Raw genomic sequence first — 13,079 nt, 5'->3', positions numbered from 1 at the left:
TCTTCCCCGGGGCCTCCTCCCGTTTGGACGTGCCCGGAATACCTCACCAGGGAGGCGTCCAGGAGGCATCCTGATCAGATGCCCGAGCCACCTCATCTGACTCCTCTCGATGCGGTGGAGCAGCGGTATGCAGATAGACGAAATTGGGAAGCTCACGGTCCACAGTGTAACAACATGAAGTGCAAATATGAAATTAAAATTACATTAAAATTAAGTTTTAAAATTAAAACACAAACAAGACATGACAAAGAAGTCTGTAACAAACTGAAGATAGTTCTTGTACTATCTATCTATCTATCTATCTATCTATCTATCTATCTATCTATCTATCTATCTATCTATCTATCTATCTATCTATCTATTTAAATAGTGCCTTTCAAATATCTATCTATCTATCTATCTATCTATCTATCTATCTATCTATCTATCTATCTATCTTTCTATCTACAGATATGTAAGGTGTTCCATAACAGCCATAGTGTGATGGATGGCCAGGGCCATTACCCGGTCGGGATGCCGGCTGGGTGGAATGACCAAGGGAGAGACTATATCGGAGTCACTATCTTCCCCAAGATACAAGAGGGCAGCAACCCCAGGGTCACTACAGCACCACGGATCCCCGAAAGGGCATTCGGGAGTTGTAGTTTGGAGCAGCCCTTTTGGGCTCCGTGGGTGCCACCAGGGGGTGCTGCAGGTGCAGTTGAGTCTTCCACCACAACCGGAAGTGCAGTCGAGTCGGAAGAAGGGCGAGAAACACCTGGAGCACTTCTGGGTGCATCATAAGGGGATACCACCAGTCAGGGAGGTGGAGGACAAAGCTTGCGAGGAGGAGTGGAGGCGACAGCGGAAGAGCGAGAAAGAGAGGAGTGTGTTGTGCTGTGTTGTGTTGTGTTGTGGCTTTGTGTACTGTGCTATGAGAAAAATGCTTCACCACTTAAATAAAACGTGTGCGATTTGACAAGACTTGTGTCTCAGCGTGTCTGTGTCAGGGTTTGGGGAGCGGTACAATAGATAGATATGAAAGGCACTATATTAAAGAAAGCTAGAAATGAAAGACACAACAATATAGAAAGAAAGACAGATATAATGATAGATAGCACTGTACTTTTCCCCAGGGGAAGAGATGACTTTTTACAGAAGCTTTTTAGATAAATACATAAATTGATAGATAAATAAAAATATTGCGATGCTAAGGTCCTCTGGCATCCACCAAAGGTTTGTTTACCTGGTGTCCTGTGTGGTTCCTTCGAGAGTCTCTCTAATACACACACACACACACACACACACGCCAGAATGTCTACAAAGAAAGAAAACCCCTGACTATAGGCACCATACAGGCATACTGCTGTTTGTATGAGAGCCCAAGTAGCATTTCTTGATTTACTTTTCTCTGAAAAATTATACATTAAATGATTCTTATGAGTAAATTTCATAATCACAAATGCAAATTTAGCCATAATATTCTATCTGTCAGTCCTTTGTTATTTGAATTTCAGACTTTAATTGCGCCTCTTAAACTTCATAAAAACAAGAAAAATATCTGCGCTGTTGATGTATATAGAAACCTTTTACACCCCTTTTAATTGTTTAGTATCTGTTGTTATCGCATATTCATATACTTGAAGTATTGTAACCTTACTGTTACTATTGAATTACTGTTTGTTATCATTTTTAATACTGATTTCTTCTAAATTATTTTATAAATAAAAAGTAAAAAACAAATACGACTTTCTGAGATGCATCCACATTGGACTTGCCGCAGAGAGGAGTCGTTGTGGGCGGTCTCTGGTGACGTCATGACGTAGCGTATTGAACACGCGCGTTGAAAGCAGGAAGTACGCTCCGGGAAGGTCAGCTCAGCAGCAGGCCGTTAGCTGAGGCGGCGCAGTCGTAGGTAAAGGGGCGGCACTTCAGAATTGTAACATTAAACCATGGGTTGTGCGTGGAGGAGCTGCAGGAGGTCCTGAATAAGTGACATGAGCGTTGAAAGTGAAAGAGACGGAAAGATAAGTGGAAGATGTTTGAAAACTTTAGAGAGCGGTTACTGACCGTCCAACAGGACTTGACTACGGGGTTTGTTGCCTTTCTTATTTCATTGTTCGTTGGCTTGTGCAAGTGTCGTTGTCGTGATTGAGTGGGCTGGGCTGTCCTGTGTTGTGCAGAACGGGGGCTTTTCACACCAGCGTGAGACATTATTACTGTCCCATCGAGCACCCAGTTGATATCGGAATGCAAACTCCTCCTCATAACGGCCTTCTTATTTATTCAAGTTTTCCAACAGAAAGTCGGTTTTAAGTTGTTATACATAATTTAGTGCATGTCAGTAAGCGGATTAATCTGGTGAAGTTTGCAAACTTAGCGACGAGCGCCTTCGTTTTGTTAGGCAGTGTTATTGTGAAAGCACAAATACTTTTGGTTTTGCCACAGCTCAGTGCGGAAATCGCGAAGGTGTGACTATCATGTGATGGGCGGGCTGTCTTTTTTTGGAACTTAAGCGGTAGACAACAATCTGTTAATTGGGAACAGTTAAATATCGCCATGTTTGAAAGAAAATGCAATGAATAATCTTTCTATTTTTAAATGCTGCGTACATCTAATCGGTTTCATAATGACGGGTGATGTTTTCCCCGTGGCTTTCCTGGCACAGTCCAAAGACACGCAGCTCAGGTGAATTGGTGTTGTCCAGTTAGACTCAGTCAGTGATGGACTGGCGGATTGTCCAGCGATTGTTCCTACCTTGCTGGGATAGACAGCAGCTGTCCTGAGAACCCCCACAGGATAAGCAGGTATGAAAATGCAGGATGGATGATCGGAGGACATGACGGCAGAAATCAACTCTTCAGGGCACTGGTTTACTTGCATACAGTACCAGTCAAACGTTTGGACACATTCAGACATATTCATGTCTTTTAATAGATCATTTATATATATATATTTAATCAAGATACAATTAAATTGATTTTAAAATACAGTCAAAACAATACTAATGTTGCTTGAGATGACTGATTGGTAGTTTATTATTCACATAGGACTGCAAAGTCCCAATTTTCTGCAGCCATTTCTTCATTGTCTTAATGGATCAACTCCCTTAGCTTCTCCTTAATTAACTGTTTTAAATTCTAATTGGCTATTAGAGAAACCTTTGTACTTTCATTAGCACCACTGAAACTTGTTATTCTGTTCACTTGGATTCATTCCTAAAGTTCAGTTTAGGGTTCAGAAATGGTCAAAATATGTCAATTTATTTATTTATTTATTTGCAGAATGAAGATTATTCTGTATAACAGATTACTAAGAAACTGAATATTCATATACTGTAAAGGTGTCTATTACTGTCTTGAGATTAGAGGGCCAACTGGATTTCTGGTGTGTATTTAAGGAAGGAGCCAACTGAGGACCTGCAAGGTGTTTTTTTCTCACACTACACACTCTGATGTCCCCCATTTAACGAATTGTCCATCTGGGCCTTCTATTCATTTTTTTCTCTCACTGAGTTATGTCCAGTTGCCCATTTCTCTCAAGACAGTAATGGACACCTTTTGTATGAAATCTTTAGTTTCTTGTCAATCGGTCATATGGAATAACCTTCATTCTGACATGTTTATTGTGAAAGTTGTTTCATTTCAGACATTTTTGAACAGAGAACTTCAGCAACGCCAGTACCTCGCAACCCAATTGAAAAGAAGAGCAAGTGTCAGTGGTGCTAATGCATTTAGAAAGGTTTCTCTAATAACCAATTAGCAAATAAATGACTTAAGGATACGTTAAGGGAAATGACCGTTAGAACACTGAAGGAATGGCTGCTGAAAATGGGGCTGTGCAGTCATATGGGAGTTAAGCTACAAATCAGTCATTTCAAACAGTAATAGACATCAGAAACAGTAGTAATGTCTTGGCTGTTTGTTTAACTCCGTTTTTATCAAAAGCATTTCAATTTCTGGACGTGTCCACACTGGTAGTGTATTTTACAATTTAAATCAATTCTTATATAGAAAATTGTATGTAGATTACACACTTTATAAAAATGCCCAACAAAGCTGCATATTAGGGGTGTGTGATGCTGGCATAAACTGATCTTTATTTTTCTGGGACTCAGATGATAATCATAGACGATACGTTGCATCATTTAAAAGTGTGTTTGTAAAAGTGTTACTGATCTAGCTTGGTCTTGTTAATAGGATATTAATTATAGCTTACTAATGAGATTAATGGAAACAATAGTTAAAGAAAACCTGGTCTTATTTATTTACTTAAAAATCAAGTATAATCGCACAAAACATTAAAATCACCAGTCAAAGAGTTGCTGAGATCAAACAGTGCAAGTGGGACTAAACCATTTCAAAGTGGCCTACAGAATATACACAAAAAATTACACTAAGACCAACAAAACTACTCAAATGAGAGCATTTTAAACAGACACCCTTAATGTAACAATATATAAATCTAAAGGGAATAAAATAATATTAATCATAGTTGAACTACAGGGCATGAGTTATAGTCTGGAGAAACAAACTGCTCTGCTGTAAGGTGAGTTGTGCAAGATTACAAGCAAGAACAAAAAAATTGAACCTACTGTACTGTAGTGTAAAAATCCAAAGTTCTGTCAAAATACTTCAATAGAAAAAACTACAATAGCTTTTGTAAACAAGTCCTGTCGTATGTGGCACAAAGATACAAAAAAAACCAAAAACAAACTTGTGACATTTTTAAACAAATTACTAACTTCAAGTTCTGTCCAGCATTGCTCAAAGGTATCACGGAAAAAACATTAAACAATTGTAAAGTTTTACTGAGGAGACTTCAAGTAGTGTGACAAACACCAGTCTGTCCACAGCATCAGGCTTCATGTTCCAACAGGTGCTCAGAGCCCACCCTGAGGGGCTGCTTGAGGCAGGGATGCACAGGTACTTTTTCTTATAAGTTTCCCCAATTTGGAGGAAATGTCCTTCTTGATTTTTCCACCACCCAAATGAATTTACTTCACTTTGCACTTCAGATACCATCAAGTAGCTCTTGATCTCTTTTTTTCAATGGCAGTCTGCAGAGACTCGCCTTCTCTGAATTCCTGAATTTTTGAAATGGCTGCTAAAAGACATTTTTTTTTTTCTTTTTGGCTCCTCCCTCGTGTCATCACCTGCTCCAACTTCTGCAGCCGTAGTGGCGGGATGGAGTGGGGCGAGGAGGCAGGGATCTGTATGAGTGCTTTAAATAACGAAAGAAAAAAATGCTTTGGAATCGAGGACCCCCCAACCAAGACCGCTTGCAAAATAAAATAAGCCCGATAGGCATATGTTTCTAGCAGTAATAATAAAAATAATTTGTTGAATGGGTTTATTTATTTATTTATTTTGCCTGACACCCACAGGGATCTGTAATTTGCTGAGTTAAGTAACATCAGTCTTTTCAAAGCCAAACCACCTCCATGCAAATGAGGATGATCCCCATATCGTAATTAAATCTACCGACGTATACTGAGTGGCTGTTTTCTCCCCTGGTGTTGTTTGCTCACTAATGTTTAGGCAGCTATGCAAGCTTCACTTGTGGTGCGCTGACCACACACACACAGTAGTCAGTCCTGCTAGTTTACATTAAAAACCGTGATTACACGGTCTCTCGAGGTGCATTTTTGATTGTTTTATGCAAAGTAAGTGACATTCTCAATAATTTCAGCTCACACATCATTAAGAAAACAATTAAGATGTGATCATTGATGATACATGTCACACACTCCTACTGTAAATGTTATAGTCACTCGTATGTCACTGAAGCGGCATGGTGACACAGGGGTTGGTGCTGCTGCCGTACAACCCCTTGGCACAGAGCTCTGAATCCTAACGCAGCCTCTGCATGTATGGAGTCTGATTGTTCTTCTGACTGCATGGAGTCTAGCTGATTAGCTTTTACAGTGCACCTCCATATGTCCTATTTGTCACTTTCTTTATTAATGTGGTCATTTTAGTTAGTGGTTTCAGTGATCTGTGCTTTGGCAATTGTTCATATGCAGTGCAAGTTCTCTTTTTAGCAGTATAGCCGAAACTGTTTACTAACAAGTCATTTTTTTTTTTTTATGTAAAATTACAGGATTAAGACACTAAGCGACAAATCGAAAGAAGTGAAGATCAAGAAAAAGCAAAGGTACTGTTGAATTTCTCTGTTCTGCACTTTTTGTGTTTGCCTGTCCCTGTGGGTTTTCCTTCCACAGTCCAAAGACACTTACAGTGGTGTGGACTGGTGATGTTAAATTGGTCCCTGATGTGCACAGGAGATTATTTGTGCCAAAATTTAAAAGCAATTCAACGTGTTAACTGCAATGCAATGCGTGTGCAAGTGGTGCCTTTAATTTTGGTAAGATTTGATCAGGTCATAATTAAAAACGTATCAACCACAGCATCAATTGCTTTTTAGCACGTCACGCAATTTTTGTGTCGGCTTAAAGTACAACAGAAAAGCGTATTGCATTTTATTCATGTTCGCAGATAGTGTGTAGTAACTTAATGCAAAGTAAACGTATTGCAGTTTGTTAAGCAGCCATTTCGGGTTTATTGCACTTCGATTCAAGACCACCATGCCTAAAACGAATGTAATCAGATGACCCATCAGGTTCAGAATGCAGGGCAAGTTACATCAACAGTTGGGTTAAGTGCTTCTTCTTCAATCACAAGTACTGTATATACTCACAAATAAGTCGGGTCTTGAAACCCGAAAAATCGATCATAAAATCAGACCCCAACTTGTACGCCCGTTCAAAAATGCGACACTTATTTTATTTTTATTTTTTACATCTTTTTGCCTCCTCCAATCTCGCATCAGTTTCTCAGACACATCGAATTTCGTTTCAGCAGCACAGTTACCAGTTTCTTTTGCTATTTCAATGACGTTTAATTTAAAAGCATCTCCATATTTTCTTCTGATCAAACGCTCCATCGTAGATAAGGGGTGCTCTTACGATAAAGGTGTATAAGGGTGTGAGATACAAAAAACACAAAACAGTGCAAACGTTGCTACGGAATAGTTCTGGTATTACCGTGTGGTCGCGTAGGCACAATACATAGAAAATAAAAAGGCCCTGTGCTCCGTGGTTGCTCTCTCAGGTGGGCAGGTGTTAGCATATCGTAATCTCTTGGACCAATAGCGTGAGTTTTCCACATTCGACTTATACAACCGACATTATAAAATACCAGAAATTATACGTAAAATCAAGTCCCGACTTACCTGCAAGTATATACGATATCTTTGCGCCAGTCAAGCATTACACATTATTTAGACAACTTAAGTTTTCCAGCAAGACTTAAAACTTCTCGCCGTTTTGGTTAATCAATCCACATCGATGTAACTCATGCTTACCACCAGAACAAAGGAATGTTCAGAAGTGGAACTCTTCTTACCACTAACTATTATCTTTTACTCTTATTCTTTGTTCCAGGGGAGCAGACTGTATGCCTAAGTTTTCTGCAGGGGCAGAATTATTAGAAAGGTACTTTTATAAATATTTTTTTATAAAATGATGTTAATTTAGCTTCTTTCTTTTTACTAAAATAATTGAATGTGTTTAATCAGGCCATTCAAGAAATTAACAAGATACTCTCAAAATTTCTCATAACATGTGGTGGCTGTTTTTAATCAAAGAGATTTTTAAATTTTATTCATAGATATGAAAATTCCTGGGTATTTCTTCATAAACGAGCCAAGGAGAATGCAGAAGCTGCTGAGGTGAGATTTCTTTCTTTCTTTCTTTCTCCCAATCGGCAGTATGAACTCCTGGTCCATGAAGACCGTAGACTTCCATTTCATCTCGATTCTTTACTTAATGGTCATGTTAATTGAACTCTTTATTGTATTAGACAAGGTTGTTGCTTCCAGCTCTCTTTCTGCAGTTAGATAAATTTTTATAATAGCAAGATTTGTTATTTTAAAAGGTTTGGGTCAGCCACCCATATGTTATCCCTGGCTGCAATGGGTTTGTGTCTTTGATGGAGTCCAGACATGAACTGACTGAGGTTTGAGAAGATGCCAGTTTTAACTGAAAAGACCCGAAGTGACCTTCTGACATCGGCGTGGGCGCCGGAACCAGAAGTGACCTCTTCAATGCTGAGTTAGACAGTGTCACACACGCGCGATTAAGGGACAACCAAAGGGCCTGAATAAACATAATTCCACGCCTAACTAGGGGGTGGCGAAGTGCATTGATTCTCTTTCTCAATTCCTTGTAGACCATTTTTGGTAAGTCCCGCCCGGTTCTGGGGCAACCAATGATGTCTCTTCCGGTTCCGGCCCTGATGACATCACTTTCTCTACATGCATTTAAAAAGCCACCATCTTAAGGCAGCAGTCAGTTCTGTTTTGGACTCAGTTGTGTGAACTTGTCTGTTCTATTTAATCATTTTTGCAGCCGGGAAATATTATATGGGTGGCTGCCCCAAACCTTTCCCATGACTCTTTGTTGCTCTTGTGACAATGGGTTTTCCCGCAGCTGGTCTGCAGAGATAACAGGAGAAGGTTTAGTGCACCCCACTACCCTCTGGCCTGGCGTGGAATTACCTCCGCTTGGTCCACACAGCGTCCTCCTACTTGCTTGTGCGTGACAGGACATATTTGCTCATTGTTTTTATTTACCTTACCAGCTCTTCTAGAATGTACTCTTTGTATTTTCTCTGAATTGACTGTGGTAACATTTCAGATTCTCCTTTAAATTAACTAAATGCCTGTCTGACTAAGTTCTATAAAAGCTTATTCCTGCCACAAAAAAAACATTGTTATTTTGCACAAGAATTGTAGTATTTCACAAAGATATTGCCTGCAGCTGCCAGTAACATTGTGCATGCGCGTGGTCCGGTTGTCTATTGAGCGAAAGCGATTAAGCAGACGCATATCGTTCAATCAGGTGATGTGAACTGAACAAAAAGTATAGGCATACATTTAGTTTTAATTAGGTTAGGGCTTAGTAAGTTTAGTGCAGATGTCTTGAACATAAAGGCAGACTAGTAGCACAGCGCTATCATTCCTGCTTGGCATCACCAGGGTCTGCTTGGGGTTTACACGCTCGCCCTGTGCATTTGTGGATTGATTGATATTAAGTGGCTACCCAAATATATTTATTTACCTCTTTTACACCAAACGTGATCCCAGCTTCTTACATCTTCATCGTAATCATCAATACCTTTTCTCATTGAGGATCACAATTTTAAAATAACATTTGATTCTCTCAGAAGCTTAGAGTGCCGAGTTCATGTATGAACTTTGTCTTGGTTTTGGTTAATATATTTGTGTGCAGAACAAAACCAGTTTATGAATTAAAAATTTCATTTTGTAGAATTTTAAATGAAGACCTAATGTTAAGATACAATATGGCAAGAACAGCTATGCCCGTCCCAAACACCTGTTTATCAAAACCACACAGACATATTTATCTGGTCTTGGCAGAAGACATTTAAGGCCAAGATGTCAAGTTCATGCACCTTACAGCTTTTGTGTGAGGATTCTTATGAAAGTTGGGAGCTCTAATCTTTTGTGGCTGTTACTTTGGGTGACCATAATCTCTCAGAGATTTTTGTTCATTAGCTGTCCTCATTTTGTGCCTCGCCTGATATCTCTGAAATGCTCCTAAATATTTTTTCTTTAGAAGTGTCTTCAGGTATTGTACTCTTTAAATACCTGCACATTCCTATTGTAACTAACTGGTTGACTTTCCTTTCAATGTTTGTAAAAAGTCAGTCGGTCATCGTCCAACCCGCTATATCCTAACACAGGGTCATGGAGGTCTACTGGAGCCAATCCCAGCCAACACAGGGCGCAAGACAGGAACAAACCCTGGGCAGGGCACTAGCCCACCGCAGGGCAGACACACACACACACACACACACACACACACACACACCCACACTAGTGACAAATTAGGATCGCCACTGCAGCTAACCTGCATGTCTTTGGACTGTGTAAGGAAACCCATGCAGACACGGGGAGAATATGCAAACTCCACGCAGGGAGGACCCGGGAAGCGAACCTGGGTCTCTTAACTGTGAGGCCTGTTTGTAAAAAGTATTCTATTGTATTTCACTCTTATTTTCTGTATTTATAATGCGAGTCAGTTAAATCCTTTTGTGAATGCTTGTAATGTAGAAGTTGACTATAAATACTGACTCCTAGTGGACTTTGGGTGCATTGCAGAGGCAGTGGCTTATATTCATTGCTTAAAAAATGTGTACTGTACAACAAGGGTTATTCTTGGAGAAATATTCTATTCTTGGAGCCTGTTTTGTCCCATGTGGCACATTTTTGGACATCTCTGGTGTATGCTGTACCTTGCTACTGCTCTCTGCCTAGGCTAACTCCAAATATTGAAAGTATTTATTGTTACTGAAATTTATGGTGCCAACTTTTAAATTCACCTTCTCACAGCCATTTTTACACTGTGTGCACAATTATTAGGCAAATGAATATTTTGACTATATCATCATTTTTATTCACAGCGCATCACGTTTTCCACATTTTCTTATGTTACAGCCTTATTCCAAAATGGATTAAATTCATTTTTTTCCTCAGAATTCTACACACAACACCCCATAATGACAACGTGAAAAAAGTTTACTTGAGGTTTTTGCAAATTTATTAAAAATTTCTCAGTTTTTTTTTTTTTAATAAATTTGCAAAACCCTCAAGAAACATGTTGGGGGCGGGGGGGGACACAAATTAATTGTCAAAGATTTGAGAAGAATCAAACGTGAAGTTATCAGGAACCCATTATCCTCCATTCCTGTCATATTCCAGAACTGCAACCTATATGGAGTGCCCAGAAGTACAAGGTGTTCAGTGCTCAGAGACATGGCCAAGGTAAGGAAGGCTGAAACCCGAACACCACTGAACAAGACAAGTTGAACAAGTTGAAACATCAAGAGTGGGCCAAGAAATATCGGAAGACAGATTTTTCAAAGGTTTTATGGACTGATGAGATGAGAGTGACTGTTGATGGAGCAGATGGATGGGCCCTTGGCTGGATCAGTAATGGGCCCAGAGCTCCAATTCAACTCAAACCCCAGTAAGATGAAGGTGGGGTACTGGTATGGTCTGGTATTACTAAAGATGAGGTAGTTGGACCTTTTCAGGTTTAAGATGGACTCAAAATCAACTCCCAAACTTACTGCCAGTTTTTAGAAGACAAAGACACTTTATTCAAGCAGTGGTACAGGAAAAAGTCTGCATCTTTCTAGAAGACCATGAATTTTATGCAGGACAATGCTACATCACATGCATCGAAGTACTCCACTGCGTGGCTTGCCAGTAAAGGCCTTAAAGATAAAAGAAAAATGACATGGCCCCCTTCCTCACCTGACCTAAAGTCCTTCTTAAACGGCAGATTTACGGGGAAGGAAAAGAGAACACCTCTCTGAACAGTGTCTGGCAGAGGCAGTGGTTGCTGTTGCAAAAAAAATTAACAGATCAAGAAACTGACAGACTCCATGAATGTAAGGCTTATGACTGTTACTGTAAATGTTGAGTTGCTTATTATTCTCATTTTAACAGATGAAAACAAACAAGTGAGATGGGAACATTTTTGTTTTTCCTTTAGTTGCGTAATAATTCTGCACACGTATGTATTGGCCTGAGAATGTTCACACTCACATTTCCTTTGTGAAACGTACAAGTTACAGGTTTAGTAACATTTTGGATTGACTGATAGCACTGTATTTGTTCCATATTAAAGTGAATCCTGAAAAATACAACTTGCTTAATAATTGTGCACACAGTGTAGTGTTGATGGTGGAAATTGTGTCTTGATAGCAGTAAAATGTACATTCACCGTGTGACATCTTCTAGTCCCAAGGTTACTTCTTGAGATCATTCTGTATTATCTTTTAAAAGGAAATGAAAATTGTTTAGAAGAGCCTTCTTACTTTTTCATTCATTATAATTTTGCAGGCTGTTGATCGACAAGTTGTGATGCTTTCAGCTCACTGGGAAAAAAGGAGAGCTGCATTTACTGACTTGCAGGAACAGCTACTTCAGATCCCATCCTTCTTGACTGATTTGGAATCCATAACGGCTAAAATAGGTGAGTCTAGCTTTATGTCAAATTTAATGCAAATACTCAAGGTCAATTTCATATAATTGGTCCATAAATATGTTTTTTAACGAGGATATTAATACAATATTTTTCACCTTTTTGCCTCTTTTCTAAGTTAATGGCGTCCTGGCCTTATAAGTTGTAGCTTTTCTTACACTCTCACCATTTTATTTGTATTATGGTTGACTCTCTGCCAATTTGATGGCCATTTTCTGGGTTTGCCCAGGTTGGCTCGCTGTGCACCAGATTTTGGTGATGTTGGAGCAAAAGTGTTTAGTGGCTTGATGCCCTTATTAACTTCAGCCTGCTTTAGTTGCCTTTTTCAACAAGACTTTATTCCAACCCCAAGAACCGCATTTGTGTATAGCACATTTTCATACACAGGTGTAGCACAAAATGTCAAAGAAGTAGGTGGAGAGAAAAAGAAATTGGAAAGAGTAATAATGAATTTAAAAACAAATAAAAGAAATCAATACAGGCTTTAATAACATAGATGTAGAGAAAGATGGAGTCATAATTATTAGAAGAATAGTGGGCCATGAAAGGCTTTACTTATTATGGAAGCCACCTGTGATGGCTGTGAGATGTTCATGAATTGTCTCTCCCGGTTTATCTTGTGCACACATGCCAGTTATTAGATGTTGAAGATTTGCTTTGCACTGATGTTGCAGTTCCCGCTTTGCTGCTTTCCAAGGCTAAAGACAAGTCCTGCACCAGTTTCAAATTGTCCTGAGTGATTCACAATAAAATTTGTTTTCTTCCTGTTTGATGCTTACTTTTGTGAAAAACTACAAACGTAACATGTAAAAACATAACTAAAATCCCACTGTAATGAAGGTCTAGTGTTTAAAGATTTAAAAATTGATTTTTATGTTTATAAATAGTGTTATAATTCATGTGATTCTGACTTCGTTTTTTTTTTTTTTTTTAATTGCAAAAGAGCACCTACTGCAATAGTCCTGTCTGTCTGTCTGTCTGCCATAAGCATCTTGACTCCTTGTAAACTTTTTTATTTTTTAAA

The 13,079-nt window shown here is 39.1% G+C and overlaps 1 protein-coding gene across 1 annotated transcript; it reads left to right on the top strand.

Annotated features, from left to right (window-relative positions):
* Positions 1-1,835: 1,835 nt before the first annotated feature.
* LOC120516559 (dysbindin-A-like) lies at positions 1,836-12,046 on the top strand (the record flags this gene model as incomplete). The annotated part of the gene is made up of 5 exons (XM_039738319.1): positions 1,836-2,073; positions 6,082-6,135; positions 7,424-7,474; positions 7,650-7,710; positions 11,914-12,046. Coding segments are annotated over exons 1-5 (355 nt in total), but the record flags the coding sequence as incomplete, so codon positions are not given.
* Between the last annotated feature and the right edge of the window lie 1,033 nt (positions 12,047-13,079).

This window comes from Polypterus senegalus, chromosome 16 (genome assembly GCF_016835505.1).
Source record: "Polypterus senegalus isolate Bchr_013 chromosome 16, ASM1683550v1, whole genome shotgun sequence".
Lineage (NCBI taxonomy): Eukaryota > Metazoa > Chordata > Cladistia > Polypteriformes > Polypteridae > Polypterus > Polypterus senegalus.
This window is presented reverse-complemented; position numbering and strand designations above follow the sequence as displayed.